The sequence below is a fragment of the Syngnathus acus genome, chromosome 10, assembly GCF_901709675.1.
Source record: "Syngnathus acus chromosome 10, fSynAcu1.2, whole genome shotgun sequence".
In the NCBI taxonomy this organism is placed as follows: Eukaryota; Metazoa; Chordata; class Actinopteri; order Syngnathiformes; family Syngnathidae; genus Syngnathus; species Syngnathus acus.
The window spans coordinates 2297896-2315273 of record NC_051095.1 but is presented as its reverse complement, the minus strand read 5'-3'; the positions used below and the strand labels follow the sequence as shown (position 1 = coordinate 2315273).

Genomic DNA, 17378 nt, shown 5'->3' with positions numbered 1-17378 from the left:
CGATCCAAAATAGCCTCGGGTCGTCGTTGCTTCAAAGTTAAGTGTTGCATTTTTGAAAATGCAACGCGGCTCGTTTGAAGCCCATCTTATTATATATTTTTTTGGGGTCCAAGTAGCTCCAGTCGTGTGTGTCATAATGGCCCAAATCACCGTCCCCGCCGTTTTATGCGCTTGTCAATACGTGCCCAAGGTGGAAGGCATCAATCACTTACATGCACATGAATTAAATTTTCAGACGTTGCCGGCGTGGGCGCACATTCATCTTGATTGCGTGAAAGGAAAGTCGATGGAAAATAAAAATGACACCTTGGGCGCTGCTCTTTGCGCTCATCGTCATAATCATCATAATAACGCCACTTTCAATTGGTAAATAAGATGGATAATTAGCAATATATTCAATACTTTTTACAAATGTTACCTTGATGACATGTTCATCTGAGCAGCACATCAGGGAAATAAGCAAGCAAAAATGTCCTCGTTGCTCTTTTCGTGCCTTTTTTTCCTCAGCCGTGATTGATGGCCGACATTGTTCAGCGGCTTCTCGTCACACTCTAATTGCTTTTTGATACGGTTACAAATGTGAAATGACTTTGTCCCATTAAATTAGATAAACAATCAAGAGTTAGGGGCAACAAAAGACTGCTGACAAAACTACAGCGGAGGAGAGTAATTACCGAAGCTCGTCACACTCATTTGAACGTGTCAAGAGGCGGGCGTTTTTCTGTTTTACCGTCTCGACCATGCAGCCGCGCTCTTAATGCTGCCTTTCACGTATTTACTCAACTCGATTAATTTATTGAGGGCGTTGAAAAACAAGCGTAGCTGAAGCCAAGTACTGTTCGTGAGATGGAACATAAAACACAATAATATATCGTTAGGATAATGACGACAACTACCACTACGACTGCGATTTTGCAATAATATTCATGGACAAAATTGTATTTTCATAAATAGAGTCTAATATATATGTATATAAAATTTGTTTTATTTTGTTATTTATTTCGTCTATTTTTAAAAAATATATTAAAATCTAAATATAAACAAATATAAATAATAAATAAATACATTATATATATATATATATATATATATATATATATATATATATATAAATTTTTTTTAATTCATGCTCGCCCTTGTCTTTCTTCATTTCCCTCATTGTTTGCCGAGGGAATGCTGGGGGGGGAAAAAACGATAGCTCCTTGCGGTTGTAGATGAAGCATCGTAAATTAGAGGCGGATAAAAGTCCGATCGCATCAGATAAATAAAACAGAAAGTAAGTCGGAGCTCTCTGCGCCCAGAAGTAACTCCCGAAAGTCATTTCATAAACACAAGTAATGGGACCACGTTGCCTAATTAAACTGTTTGGTTTGTCTTGACCCTTCCGTTCATCTTATCGTTACGTGCTTTCTTCCTTCTGCTGCACGATATGCCATTTTACCTCTCTCCCTCCCTGGAGATGGAACTTGGGATCCAATAAAATCCCAATTACCCCCTCTGTGCCATTTTATCATCCAAAGAGTGACATGTAACGAGTAATTAACAGTCAGATAAAATACTGACAGTTGCTGGCTGGAAGGCTAACTAGGCAACAAGCACGTACCGCTGCAGCGTTCCCACAATCCGCCCCCAGGCAACAGCAGGCCGAGCCCCGCTAATCACCCATTACTTAGCTGATCCGTCACTCGGTCACGGCCCGGCACCTTGATGGGTTCGGGTCCAGGAATCTGCGACTGTTTGATTGGTAGGTGTATTTTAAATGCAAGCTTTGTGATCACAAAGCCGGACTTTGTTCCTTTCATTCTCGAAATCGTATTGGTCGGAAAAGATACAATGCAAACACGATTCAGGGTTTGCAGAATCTGCCCTGCACTTGAGCTTCATTGCAATTCACAAAAACATATTTTCCTCCCAACCTCGGACATGCCAACACAACATTCCCAGAACCGACGGGATCTAATTGTCATCCGTCGTGAGCTGATGATTCCGAATGGGTTCTTGGATCGCTGCTCATTTTTCCCGGGGCTTTGTATGTTGTGGAGGCGCAGGTAAGGCATTGATTGCATGCCAATTAGGCTGTCAGAGAGTAAACAAGACGAGCGTGAGAGAAGGAGACGCCGCGAACGCGAGGGCACTCGACAATTTGCGCGCAGTTGAAAGAAGACGTTGCACATTCCCCCCCCCCGCTGCATTCGCAATTCTTTTATTCCTCACACGGATGGAATACTAACAAAATCCGGCGACGCGACGTGCAACTAAATGGCTCGGTGTTTGCCTTTCGCATTCATGGTTGCCGTTTGGGCTCAAGTCACCCTTTGTTAAAGTTCGTGAGTTTTTCTGGAAATTACTTCGAAAAAAGGATCTGGAATGCATTCTTATAAAAAAGAAAAAACACTGCACGTGCTTCTTCCCCATAAATATATACGTTCCTGAGATGTTTTACAACTTCTGGTCACAAAGCTCTCCGCCCCCTATCCTCCGATTTTACCTGGTCTGATTTGGATCGATGGCACCCCACCAGGCCAACATTTTCCGATCGGAACATGATACACAAATAGAGTGGCCGCTATCCGCCATCACAAAATTTACAGAGTCAGGTTTCCAAGACGAGGTTCTCCAGGCTTCTTGAGGTTGAAGAGATTTAGCATGTGTTTACTTTTCTTATCTGGCACCGTGATGTTTTCAGATGGAATATCAGCACTCCCAAAGATTCCTTGACCTCCCTTCACGGCTTTACTTTCGGATCAACGCGTTTGGAGCATGTCAGCGGGCGCGGTCCCCGCTTGTTTTCACTTATTCGTCATCCCAGCACGATCCCGTCCGTTTGGCCCGTCAATTTGTTGAGGCAAAAGCGTCTCAGCTTGATAAATGACGGCGGAGAGTCCGAGTATCCATTCACACCTGGCTGCTGCGCCGCCACGGCAGAACTCAGTCTTGCGGTGAAACCAATTCAGCCGAGGCCTTTTTTATTTTTGAATTTTGCTCACTCCAAAAACAGCCCGAAGAGCCTCGCGCGGGGACTCTGTCGAGCATTCAGCGGCCCGTCACGGCTCGACGGGCTCACGGGTTCCGCCGTGAGCCGTGTCCCCGCCGTCACTGATACGCCGAGATACAAATTAGGAGTCGATGCTCGCTGGCAGAAGCCCAACTGGATCTTCCTTTCCCACGGCTTCCTGTAATGACTTCATTAGTCATAAGCGAGGCTCCGGCTTGACTGACTTTGACTTGCCTGCGATTATTCCTTTGAAGGGAGGTTGGGGGCTGAGGTGCTAGTCAATTTGCCCCTTCTTCTTTCCGCATTTTTTTTTTTTACGAACAAAAGTCAGTATCTACAAAAAAAAATGGGTGTTAACTCCATGCCAAAAATTGATAGATTTTTTTTCCCCCCGTTTCCACGCACAATCAATTGTGCGACAGTTTGACTGAAGGCAACGCTCTCTCATGAAGTTGTTCCGAGTTAAGATCTTCCAAATCCCTCTTTTGACTGCCCGAGAGCTTTCCATTTGGTTATGTACGGCATTATCACGGAAACTTTTTCCACTTACTCCTACGTGACCGAGGGCATAAACCGAGTCGGATGTCAACATCATAAATCTCTGCCTTAAGCCCGGAAGAGCCTCCGGCTCCGAGAGTGCCATCTTGGTTTTTAATCATCTCTTTTTGGTGTCGACACCGCAATGAACTCGATCGCTGACGGCTGACGCGGCAGTAAGATGGAAAAATTTGAGAACATTATCACGAAATAGCTCGCCCGCCGACCGTTATGCAAGCGGCCCGCTCTATTTTACTCAAACATTCAAATTTCTCTTGCCATCCTCTAATAGCTTCTCAGCACGACTGTTTGTTTTCCAATGATTTCCCTCCCGCCATCAATGGCTAAATAATAAGTTGGCCCCGCTAGCTGGCGAGCCGCATCCGTTTTAATGCGACGGTACTTTTCCCGCGCGTCAGCAATCGTTGACCCTCGGAGGCCGTCGCTCAGCCATTCCGCAGTCGTTGCCATTCCGTGTTGGAACGGCGTCTTGGAGATGTGCCGCTATTTAGCTGATTGTGCCCCGAAGTGAGGCTAATATGGGCTCATTATGCTAGCTTCCGAAACGCTGCTCATCTTCTTCTCCCTGATGTACTGATAAAAGGGTTAGGTGTTTGATTTTCCATTTTAAAATATCCCCCCAAAAAAAATAGCGACTAGCTTACATTTCCTGTCAGTTAGCGTCTCCTCCCGTCTGCCTCGGATCTCGTGTTGCCGTCACATGTTTGTCAGTGGCGGAGTCATGCGCGGGATGGCTAATGGGATTTATTTAGACGCTAACAGCTCTTCAATCAATGTCAGCACCTGGCTGTCATTGAAGAATTGTCACTCTGAAGTGTTATGAACACTCTGAGAGTGATAGCAGCTGCGCCGCCGCCTCGGTGTAATGACGCGAGCTTTTGCTTTTCTTTTGGAATACAAATCGGGCGTCTGCCTCGCAAAAGCTGCGCTAAGCTTCGCCGCCCGTGTCATTGGAAGGTTTTGACTCTTGTGTCTTTCCTTCTGGTCAGGGTCGGTCAAAGCAAGCTGGGGTGAGCAAGATGGTCAGTCCGAAGCTCTGCTCCTGTTGCCTAGCAACCTCAGCAGCTGGCTTGTGTGTCTGTGAGGGGCGGGGGGGGCTTTCCTAGATCCCACATTTCTAAAGGTTTTATAATTACACCGACTTTTTAGTCTTCCACTAAGCTGGCTGTAAAATGTTTGAAAGTGCTGTTACGAAACGTGTCTCATTATTTACCCGCTGATCATTTTAGTGCTGTCCGGTACTTTACGCGCGTTGTTTATTTTCGAGCCAAGTTTGCTCAAAGCTCTTCATCGCAAAAGTCAAAATGGCTATCACAAGCCCGCAGTTGAAAATCCGCCCTTCCAATGTTAGTCACTGCAATCATCACCGAACTCCCCCACCCCCCCTTCTCCAAACAAGGAAGGGGCGGAGTAAAATTGGCATTAAAACACGCCAGAATTTAAATGTCAGAATGAAGCTTTACCTTAATTCTAGTCTATTTGGAAAAAAATCAAATGACATCACAAACCTTAACTTGATTTGGTAGTTTTGTAGAATTAATCACAGAAAATTGCAAGAGTACGATATTGAATACGATTAATCGCTACTGAAATCAGTCATTCTCCTCGGTCCCCCTTTTATGTAGCCCGTTCATAAAATGATGGATCTCATAATTGGGATTTTGAGAAGTCCAGTGATCAGAACCGTGACTGGATCCAACGTGTATCAAAGTGCGGATGAAACCGCAATGGATTGCGATTGTGAGACTGCCGTCAAAGTCCATTTGGATCCATTTCATTATGACCTCTGAGAGCGATAGGAGCACTATCTCCGCTGTTGTGAATTTTAATAACACACGTAAATTCACAATTTTTGACCTAACAGACCCCCCCCCCCCAAATCTTAAACTGGCTCACGGAGATAATGACTTCACATGAATCAATCCCTATTAGCTGGCAACATGTACTACGTCGGACTAATGGTCAAAGCCTCAAAGACAAATTAAGTCGCGCGCCTTTTGGAAGGTTGCTAAAGAGGAACGCAGATCACATCTGCAGTCGTAGGTATTAATCACAAACAATCATTTCTGGCTGAGAGCGGCGGCGGCGGTGGCGGCAAAACCTGATTGAATCTCACTGAATAGACTGGCAGACAAAATGCTCCCTGCGTAGTAACCATGGAAACGCCGCTGCGCACCACCGGCACCCTCCCGACGCCGATGCCGCATTGTCTTCGACTGCATCCTCTAGGGCTCCCAAATGGCTGGCCGAGATGCTACGCTAATTTCGTCGTCGCGCGAATGTTAAACCGACAAAATGGGGTGGGAAAAAAATAAATAAATAAGAGACCACCACGCGCAAGGCCAGCTCTGCAGCGAGCGGCTGTTGATTTATTGTTATGGCGAGTTGTATATTTTCATGAACTTTATATTAGTTGTGTGCTCCCTTTTGTTGGCGCATTTTGGGAGCACGCTGCTAAAGTAGTCATGCAAAAATGCGCCTTTACATTTATTGTTATTCCTACGTGTCTTTAGGTTTTTTTTTTGTTGTTGTTGCTCGTTCATGCACTTTATCTTTGTCACATGATTGAGTTACTATGATGACCGCATTAAAGCCTTATGTTACATTTATTGTTATAGCAATTCATTAGCCCCGCCCCCCCAACCCTAAATAAAAACACTTTAATGAGCAAGTCCGTTGTGCAAAAAAAAAAAAAAAAAGATGGTTATTCTAAATTCCCCATATAGGCAAAAAAAAATAAAACATTGTCCCCCGGCTATTGTTATTGTGCCCACTCAGTATTCCCGCAAATATACCCAAACTTTTCTGGCTCGTTACGACCGGTGGGCTGCGTACGACAATTATCCGCGAACAAGCGGGCAAAGTTGCAGAGCGGAAGATGGCACTCAGACGGCGACAACATCTTGTTCCCTCTTGTTCCCACAAACCTCTCGGCGACAATTTGGTCTTCCTGCGCAATGAGAGAGAGAGCGGGCGAAGACGCTAACAGGCCCGAGAGTGTTTGCCGTGTGGGTGGAAAAGACGAGCTTTTGCTTTCTGATGTATCACTTCGACAATAGTCGCCGCCACTTGCAAGCTACACTCGAGAGTCGCTTCTCCTCTTCCACTCAAGAAGCTTCCGATGTAATTTTTCTTGAGAGAGAAACCCGTGACATTCCTCACCTTCCGTCATTTCCATATTAGATGAATCTCCCCGTCGGGACCGACAAGAGGAACTTTAGCTTTGGAGTTAAAAACTGAGACGTTTTTCCGTGGCGTGGGCTTTTCCCATCAGCGCTTTCTTGCATGAGAGGGCCATGAGAGTTCTAAAATATAGATAAGGCTGCGCCGTGTGCCATTTCAGGACCTCCTATTATGACTGTGAATCACAGTATTCTCCTTCTGCACTGAATAATTCATTCGAGGAAGTATCTGCTTAGTCAGATTTCGCTGTCTGCCCGATGAGGAGGGAGCTCTCGGTTCACCGGTCTCGGGTTGGCGCCGGGATCAAGCGGCAATAATCAAGGAAGTGGGAAGCAATGAAAGGCTCGTATCCATTGACGACTTGTTGGCATTTGGAGGTTTTTATTTTCCAGCAAAGAGGTTAGATGATGTGAAGAGGAATTTTTATTTACCAGCTCTGCCTGATTATGCGCTTTTTATTTATTTATTTTTTTACAAAACTACACATAAAGAGTTCACAAATATTCCGCAGTGACAAGCTACATATCTTCCTAGCAATTTCAGAAAGGACTACTTCCCGGGAAATTAAAAAAGTTCTGTATTGGTTCAGTACCCAAACACTGCAAGTTGGGATTTTTTTATTCTTGGTATCATGTACACGGCTATAAAATTATTTTTATTTGCTAATTTAAAGCACTAAATTTACTAAATTAAATTTAAACTAATTTATTTCATTTCAGTAATTTAAATTACATGTATTTAGTAAAATTAAATATATTAATTTATTAGGTTATCTTGACAAACTCTTTTTCAAAGAGTGATGCAGTAAATAAAACAATGAGCTGACAAATCAATTAATTGGTAGAAATGAATCTGGACGCAATAAATCTTTGCGGCTGACACATTTCCAAGCACCAAAGCCTTACAGTGATCTATTATTTAAAGAGACGGTGTATAGATTTTTCAATATTCACCGATTTGAATTTATTTAAATAATATGCAAAAAAATATCCGACTTAGGTCGTTGCATTCTACTAGTTAACCACAAGATGGCAGCTGCATTTTACACACTGCACCTTTAAGCATCTCTTAGCAACCATTTTTAATTTGGTAGCGGGCAACGCTACCCATGTGACGTCGTTGACTAGACCGACTCGCTTCATGCAAACGTGACTTTGATGTCCAACGGCGGACTGAATTTAACTCGAGTTCTGCTCCGTCTCAAAATTCAATCGTAGCAGATTGCCAGCAAGCAACGCGACAGTGGGAAATAACGGAACCTCCGCAAGTGCTTCTCACAAGCTGCCTTTAATCGTTCTCCAGCGATGCTTTAAATGACTTGCGTAACCTCGGACATGTTAGGAAATTAACAATAATGACTGCTGGTGGACAAATAGCGGGGAACTCTCACTCAAGGGCACAAGGCCGCTTTAATTACACTCGGAGACCACGAGGCTTTGATCAGAGCTAAATATTAGCATTCATCTTGCTTTGCCAATGTCCTCATTAAAATCTCACCTTGTCTTCCGGGGATGCTGTGCCAGCCCCCATATTCCGCTTCTATCCAGGTGAGCAGTCGCGACGGGAATCTGCCAATGCTAGCTCCTGTAATTGAACCTCGCTTAACGAGAGCATCGTGTGTTTGCAAGCATGAAATTTCTGGCATGTTCCAGCATGTCCTCTCACATGTACCAAAGCCCCGCAGCTCCGGCGGACACGCTCAAACGGACAAACAGAGACGTAAACGCCATCTGGCGACTCGCGGGAGTCGGCGGGTCCTCGGAGGGAAAACCCCGCCCGATTGGCCGCCGATGGGAAAGGCGTAAAGATGCACTTTCACCTGCCGGCGTCTTACGGCTAATTGGTCGTCATGGTGTTGATGGCGCGTCAGACTTCAACTTGACGTCCTTATTTTTCTTTTTCACACGCCGCCGTCAGGAAGCCATTAATGCAACGAATCGAAGATGGATTTATTCATTGTTTTGACCTATGAGGCTGCAGAGATATAAATACCCCTGCCCGGCGCCGGAGCACTAAATCAGCCATGCTGTGATTCGGCTCCCGCCCCTTTGTCCTTGGTTAGTCTCCTCCCACGATGACTCTCCAGCGAATAGACGTAGCCTGATTCATTTTTTGCTGCATTTTGAGGGTGTCGGCCTTCAATTGTAGCCTAGTCGAAGATTTCGTCAACGTCGCCACCAAAACAAATCAAAGTTGTCTTTTTAATGAGCGGAGAGAGCTACGGGGGAAAAAAAATCTCACTGAGAGGAAGGCAGCAAGGAAGTTCAGTATCACAAATGGAATAATTTAAAGATAGCGACTTGAGGCAGTAAAAATAAGCAAATGAGAAGGAGCAGGCCAGATCAGTCGCCTCAATTGATTTATTTAATATGCACCAAGAGTCGGACCCCTCCGAGGTGGCCCGACAACAAATTCAAAGTAGACTCGGATGTCAACAAAATAAAAAGATTTCAACTTTTTTAGGTTTTAGCCGTGTTCAAATCCTGCTGAAATTTCAACTTTGATCGTGTGATAGCTTCAGTTTATCTATTATTAATAAACTCCATATTAGTTCTTTCACTTTTTTGTCTTGCAATCGACTGTCATCCGATTCACTCCATTCCAAATTCTCCCCAATGAGACATAGGACAGAACATTCATTCCATTTGCAAATTTAAAATATTCACCTCAAGGATGAATTTTTTTCATCACAGTATTTCTATTATTATTATTTATTTAACTATTTGTTTATTTTTGCCCCACAAGAAATACAATTTTACACAAGCGACTTTTTTTACATTTATTCGCTGATTTCACCACTAAAATTTCAACAAAAATGATTTATTTTAAACCAAAATAAAAGCTAAAAAGTATTTTTTTCTACATTTTTTTCTTTTAACCAATTAAAACCATTCCAACTTTAATCGATTCGTTCCATTCCGCACCATTTCACATCGCTCATCTTTTTCATCCGGCTTTTCTTCACTCGCAATTATTTCAAGTGTTGGTCTCCGCTAGTCATGTCCCATTAGTGATCCTCCATTTTGACTTCCACCTCGGAGCCGAGATGGATGTCTTTACTGAAGCTAATCCCCAAATATGAATCGCACCTTGAAAATGCTCACGCAGCCCTCTTAGTGTGTCTAAATTATTGAGCGGCTACATGTGATGTGTTTACTTGTCCAGCATCTCCCATCAATAAGTGATGTTGTGTCATGCACGGCACATGTAAGAGAATATGACGGGTGGGGCTTGGGTTGTTCTCTAAGTGTTTTCGCAGAGTCCCGCGTCCGGCCGCGTCATGTTTTATGCAAACGCACAACCGAGTTAAACAATTTGTACTCCGACCCGCCTATTCCGCGAGGAAATCGTCAGTTTGCTGAATAGTGGCATATAAGAGTCACACAACTATTACAAATAACTTTAATATTGTCGATTAAGCAAGTGTACCTAATTTAATGTCCAGATTAGCCAAGGAATATACTTAAAATGCGCAGTGTAGCATTTTGCTGCTGATTGGCCGGAGCAGTCGATAGCATGATGGGGGCGGAGCCAAAAAGGATGTTTTCAAATCGAGAAGGTCATAGCGGCACTCCCGAAAATAAACGACTGAACAAAACGTAATTTATTGACCTTTAAAGTCTGAAAGAACAAAATGACAAAAGTGATGTAGCAATGAATAGACTGGAATTGAAGTTCTTGTCGTTGCATTTGCGCTAGTACAGAGCAACGAACCTGAAAGAAAAACCAATGACCTGACGCAACGTGACAGAACCAAAAAGCCACAGCCCAATTTTCCTAAATGAATAAAATAACGTAAGAAAAACGCAGGAAATAAAAACTCCCGAGCTTTTAAGGAAGGGGCACAGTATGGGGATAGGAAAAAACATAACATAAACCACAAGGACTAAAAATAGTCGAACGGGCGGGTGCCTCGGGCAGCCTTCAAAAGTGCCAAAAAAACGTCCTTCCCAACATCCTATCTTTGTAACGCGGGCTTTTCCGCAGTGACACATTCCTCGCACGACACGCTTACTCTTCATTAACTTATTTATGAGGCACTCTTTGAAATATCTCTCCGTTGCTTTCCTTGTCAGTTGTTTTGAGTGTCTTGCTTAAATTGCCTTTATTGACGTTAATCCCCTTATTTACTACGACACAGAGAAAAGTTTTTTTGTTTATGTAAATAGCCTTACATTTTGACTAGTTAATTTCCCCTGTGTGAAATCTGTCTATGTTGAATTTGCTGCATTTGGATAAATTAGGACTGTGCAGAGCGTCCGTATTGCGAGGTTGCAATTAACTCCTTCACTACCGCGGACGGCTATAGACGTAAAAACTCAATTTTATCTGGGCTAGAAAGTAAAAAAGATTCATCCTAGTAAGGAAAAAAAAAAAAAAAAAAACTCATAGTGACCGTTAATGACTGCTATGAGAAAACCAGTTGGGGGTTTTGTAAAGGCCTCACTCCACTGACTGCAAGCTGTCAATAGCGCAGAGGGTTCCTCACAAAAGGCCCCACATGCACATAAGATTTTCTTTCAACTCGAGACACCGGAACAAAGTGAGGACGTGGGAATGTCATCGGGAACGAGTGTAAAGCGACACAGCGGGGAACAAAAAGGTGCAAGCCTGTCATCGGATGTGCTACTCTGGCGCCCCTCCCCTTGCGTATTTGGAGTGACTTGACAATATTGCCTGCCAGCAGAAGGGTGTCTTGTGTGTGCACACCGTGTAATGAATCCTGACACATTGAGGAGATAGCAGTCACTGGCTACATTTACTCCCAAATCCTGGTTCCGGTCCACTATTCCAGCCACACGGACCGACATCAGGGAAGAACGTGGAGGGAATGTTTTCCTCCGATGGCGTAAAATGTTTTCGAAGGGTGTTCTCCGATAGATAAGGCGTGACATAAAGAGAAGCCTCAGACACTCCAAAGAAGGGATTATGACAAAAAGTGCCTCCCAGAGGTAGAGAATGATAAAGTCTGGAGGTTTCAAAGCTGCTGTTTGTGTTAGCCTTGAGGATTCCAATCGTATATACATCAAGAGAGTATTGGGACGTCACGGCGGAGGGAAGGCGAGGAGAGGTTCGTATTGATTTACAAAAGCACACTGGTTTAGCTGTCCAAAATGATGTAGCGCGCCTTTTATTTTGCGTCGAATCGGCAAAGTCGTCGAAAACATTGGTCAGATTTTATGCCATGTGGTGTAAATGAATCAAGGCGCAACTGAGATAAGCAGATCGCAGTTTGTATATGAAAGTGGAGTGAGCGAATTGCGGTGTTCCCCAGGGGTCAATCTTAAGCCCTTTTTACATTCATATTAACGATCTGTGGATGTTTTGAAATCGTGGTCATGATTCGGTGCGGTTGTAAACATGTTTGGACGGAACAGCATGTGCTGTTTCATGAGAAAGTAAGACAATATCTACATTTAATCGACTTTGTGCGCAGCTTGTGATTATTCTTAAAAGGCCTGACAAATTCGCAGGCAGATTAATTGAATGACGGCAATCTTCTTCCCAATGGGCGACCTGCTAAATTCATATTGTTGTTCCTCGGCGCTGCTTATCTAAAAGGACACCACAATAGATTGTCTTCAAATACACACCGGGCTCCCTTTGTCTTGTTTTTGTTTTTTTTTGCTTGTATTCAATATTTTATTTTCATAAACGCTGCTCCATCTCCCTGAGAAATACGATCATTTCTTTCATTTTCTTCCACGGTTTTGTGAGCGGCTCTCCTCGGCATCGTTTTTGTATTTAGAACCCTGCAATCCATGTCAAAATGTCTCCCTGCGTGCAGGAGATTACCGTGAAACCGCTATTATTATGGGATGGCTTAAGCAAGCCTGCTCCCTCCCCGCCCACCTTTGAGCATTCATCCTGATTATTACCTTCACAATGGAAAGTGAGAAGAAACGGTCTCAGGTCCCAGGCTAAGTGGAAATCTTTTTTTTTTTTTTGCGCGCGTGACACGGAGAAACTTAACACCGAGATGACATTTTCATTCCCTGTGATCAGCGTCAGGATCTTGTGGTTAAGGGATGGATGGATGGATGGATGGATGGATGGATGGATGGATGGATGGATGGATGGATGGATGGATGGATGGATGGATGGATGGATGGATGGATGGATGGATGGGACCCCTCCGTTACTCTGGACAAGGGAGACATCCTGAAAAGGAACGAGTGTCACTTCTACCTCTCGACGAAAGCACTTTGTTGCTTGTCGAGCGCCCGACTTCAAGCGTGGCTGAGCAAAGGAGCTGATGAGGCATCTTAATCACCACCTGCCCGTCCTCTTTAAACATTCAGCAGTTCTAAGCTGCGCTCTGACATGTATCAGATTGGTGTAATTACCCAAAAGACAATTAGGGAGGTGCCGCCCAAGCTGACACAAGATCGGCAGTGCCATTTAGAGCCAGGTGGCACGGCCATGAGAAGAGCTTTGCTCTCACGCCGTCTATCTCCACACCGACCCATTCACTTGGATCTCGGTCTTTCTCCAAACGGAGACTTTAGGTCTTGAAAATCTTATTTTCAGACACCTCTCAATGGAGTTTGAAATTGATGACTTCCATTTTTTGTGTTTGGTTCAGACATCACAGCTCATCCCCGCCTCTGTCTTTGCGCTACATACAACTAAAACGACAATGGAAATTGCGGAATGACGTAAAGTTTGGGATCATGTCTTCTTTTGATGACTTCACGTTCTCCCGGTGGACTTTGAAGGGTCCCTGAAGGAATATTCGGTGTACACGACCTCCACATTTGGACCTCCGCTCCTGTGTGTGCTACTTGTTTTTCTTCTTGGCAGCAGGTGTTTAGCTCTCCAATAATGAGGTCCCAGTTCGCTCCGTCCCCTGAACGCAACATGTAGATTTTATTTTTATTTTTTTATATACAAAAATAATACCGGCGCTGTTTAATGAAAAGCAATACAGCCTGGTTTTTATGAAGCAGTTTTACATAAGATAGAAGACTTTATTGTCTGCTACTTTGCATAAAATGGATTCGCCTTTAGCCTAACGCAGTAAATTCGCGCGCATTCTGAAGAAACGTTTAAAAATATTTTTTTTCCGCACCGATTCGTGTTACAGATTGTTAGTGGGAAGCTTATGTTGGGTTGACTTCACGGGCCCTTTAAAATATGTTCAAGGGTTTGAATCATGGCTTGAGGCAGTCATTTGCATTTTAGCATTTTGTATTTATATGATCATAAATTTGGAATTTCATTCCTTGTTTTGTTGCTCAATCAGAGCAGGCACTCTGCAACATTTTTTTGTTCTTTTTTTTTATTGCAGCGTACATTTCTGTGAGCTCGTGTGCGTATTTTTTTTTAAGATATTATAATCCTTTGTCTGAGTTCAGCAGTTCAGCGTCGCCGCGAAATCACGATGCGGCGCCCTCGGGTGTCACTTCACGTTCGCCCTGATGGCAACCAGCGCACCTCGGGTTCTCCCCTGGGGATCTTTCATCTTGCCATCACTCGTATTCCGGACTCTCTTCCCTCCATCATTGCAGACGTTTTTTTTTTTTTTTTATTATTCTGTTTGGGGGCAATTTTTCCTCTCTCTTGCTCTTCCTTCCCAAGTCTCAGCCGAGATCTCTATCGGCCATGATTCATCTGATACGCAATCTCACTCCATCTCCGCTCAGCTCTGCTGCAAGGCCCCCTCTCCCACGCACACACACACGCACACACACACAGCACTCCCGCTCACTTACACTTTAGCTCCTCTTCAAATCCCATAACTAATCTTTTAAACATGGACATTCTACACCACATCGCCGTTATTCTGTGCATCCATTGTTCGTCCCTCACTTTGAAATGACTCCTCCCTGCATCAAAGTGATTTAACTGTTTGGAGGTATCAGTCAAAATAATTTCCGGGGTATTAAATATGAAATCATAGAACACGGTAGAGTGGATGAAATATATGGCGCGACAGTGACGTTGCAGAGAAGGAGACGCTTGACTACCCAACTGACAAAGAGAAGAAAAAATGGGTCGGAATTTTTTTTTTTTATGTGGAGCTGCAGGAATTTCGAACAGGTCTGTTGTTGTGATAAATATCTCTAATCTAGAATATGAGGGAGTGTGGCCTGTCCAAAGCTTTAAAAAAAAAAAAAAACATTGAATCCTAGTTACACCTCCTACCAGCTGTTCCTAAAATATTGATCACACTGACAAACACAATTTTAATTGAGTCATGTATGACAGCTGTTTAAAAGGATAAAGTTTTGGGTGCAGAATCCAAAACTGATCTCAGGTCAAGTTTTTAAAATACAGGCTCCACATTTCCGTTTCATTTCAGATATTATCATCAGCATCTCAAATGTGACTAGTCCAATCGTAATCAATAATCAATCAATCAATCGTAATCGAATAGCAACTACTACATCTAATGAGTGGGATTTTACTAAACTGATAAAGAAAATAACTTGACATTCTAGAAAAAAAAAAACTAATTTTGGAATCATCATACCAATTTCAATTTGAATCATCATAAAATCTTATTCAACTCAGTTTTTTTTTCAAAATGTTTCCCAGAGTTATCCACACATCGACACATCAATTTCGACAAATAGCGACATGAGGGGGAAAAAAACAAATTATCGAGTGCTTCCATTGTGAAGCACATTTCCAATATGAAACTTTCAAATTGAGTGCGACCTCGCTTGTACGGGACCTGCAGGCGTCCCTCACGTTCGTCCCATGCATGTTAAAGAAGGGGCGCCTCCCATCTTCCCGTTCTTTTTCACTCCATCGCCACTCTCTCTCTTCCCGCCCTCCCTCTCCTCCTCGCACACACACACCGCTCTCTCCCCGACAGTCATCGCTTGTGTTTTCAAAGGCTGAGAGTGTGTTCACCTCGCCGAGCCCGCCTTCCCCGGACCGCCCCCCCCTTTCTACCTTTCGCTCGCTTTCTTGCCCCGACTCAGTGCGGAAGAGCCGCCTGCAAATCAGCCGTCAAGGGAGAGGAAGGGAATGAGCTGACCAGAAGAGCAAGGGGGAGGAAAAAAAAAAAAAAACGAGATGGCACAAGTGTGCAGAGCGGGAAAAGGAAGGATGCTCTCGCTGTCGCAGCTTTGGATCGGATTGGCATGAATTTCACAGCAAATGCGGCAGTCTAAGCGCGAGCTCCGGCGAGACAAACACCAGCTTCGAGTCGTCTGGAGAGCTCCAGCGAGCAGGAGGGGGGGTGGAGAAGAAAAAAAAAAACGGAGCGCAAACGCAGGAATTATTCCCTCGGCAAGTGGAAGGACGGAGCTTCCGTCCCGAGACTCAGGATTGGCCGATTGCGCTTTGATGCGACTCCTCTGGTGATACCGTCCTTTCTTGGTCTTTGCGTTCCGTTACTAAGATTGATTGATTGGTTTTGTTTCAGTTAGAAAAAAATCACAGCACAAGGAGGCAGCTGAGAATCTTGTCCTGATTCTTTTTTTTTTTTTTTTTTTAATTCCCATATTGAATCTCGGACTGGTTCTGAGCTTCTTCTGGGATTCAAAAGCCGACATCTGGATTCTTTGTATTCTCGACGCGCTTCCACAGAAGCGCCGCAGCCCATCGAGGTTATTCAAGCAGCGTTAGAATCGTTCATCTGCAGACAAAAGTTGCGAAGGGATGACAGGAATGTTTCTCCTCATTATGGAGGCTTGACTTGTGGCCGGAGGAGACGGCGGAAAATAACATTTGCCAAGGATATAAAATGGAGGCTTAGTTCTAAGAACAATGTTGGATATCATTTAAATTAGGAAGAACATTGGTGGGATACGACGTTTGGATATCAAGACTGGAGATTTGGAGATTTTTTTTTTTTTGAAGCAAGGATATTTTTCATTTTTGGGCTTTTTCCCCAACCTGCCCAGGCTGAAGAGCAGGAGATGTTGAGCCCCGGATTCCTTTGAGATGTTCTTTCCTTGTTTTTGTCGTATACGAGGGAGGGGCCTCCTCTTCCTCTCGGGCCCCGCCCTCATGGAGCAAGAGGTGGAAGTGCAGGTGGACGGAGGATTCTTGGCAGTGCCCAGGCCCGGGGCGGCTTCGCCCGCAGCCTGGGCCAGTCCGGCCTTCCTGCTCCGGCTGGTGCTCTCGCTGGCCCTGCTGGTGTTCCCGTGCCCGGCCGTGGCCGCCAGAGTCTCCTCCTCCCTCAGCACCACCCACCACGTCCACCACTTCCACAACAAGCACGGCACCGTGCCCATCGCCATCAACCGGATGCCCTTTTTGACCCGTGGGGGCCACGGTAAGACCATTTTGGGCTTTGAACCCGGTTCTTCGCTCAGAGAATACTGTACCTGTGGATTTAGCGGGTCAGAGAGGAGTTAATTGCCTTCAAAGGCTTGATGTATGTTTGCAATGAGTTCCACGTTGAGTACATAAGCCCGGGCAATTGCTTCATCCATCTATTGATTGGCCGAGAGAAGGCCGAAGTTGCCCCATTAGCTTCCGGAGGGCTAACGTTTCGTTCTTTGCCATCCAAACAGTTCGTCAGCTACGTACCAAGTATGACCCGTGGTTGCGATTTGCTCTGTCTATGGCAAAAAGGGCGACATGACCACATACACCGGTCACCCTCATCCTGCTGCACTCCTGTTCCTGTTCCAGCATCATTTTATGCCCATTATTGTCCAATCATGTCATGGGAGATGCG

At 44.4% G+C, this 17378-nt stretch overlaps 2 protein-coding genes across 13 annotated transcripts in view; both read left to right on the top strand.

Annotated features, from left to right (window-relative positions):
* The window catches only part of LOC119129646 (C-type mannose receptor 2-like), a 902042-nt gene that overhangs the window by 475641 nt on the left and 409023 nt on the right, over positions 1-17378 (top strand). The window lies entirely within an intron of this gene.
* Positions 1-17378, top strand: part of LOC119128075 (neurexin-2-like) — a 250844-nt gene that overhangs the window by 170728 nt on the left and 62738 nt on the right. Inside the window, exon 1 of one of the 12 annotated variants that reach the window (XM_037260166.1) lies at positions 15212-16970. The exons of 10 other annotated variants lie outside the window; for them this stretch is intronic. In XM_037260166.1, coding sequence (XP_037116061.1) covers positions 16637-16970 — 334 coding nt within the window. In that variant the 5' untranslated portion in view covers positions 15212-16636. Of the gene's footprint in view, positions 1-15211; positions 16971-17378 lie in introns of those variants that run through there. One more of the 12 variants, XM_037260165.1, reaches the window with a different exon arrangement.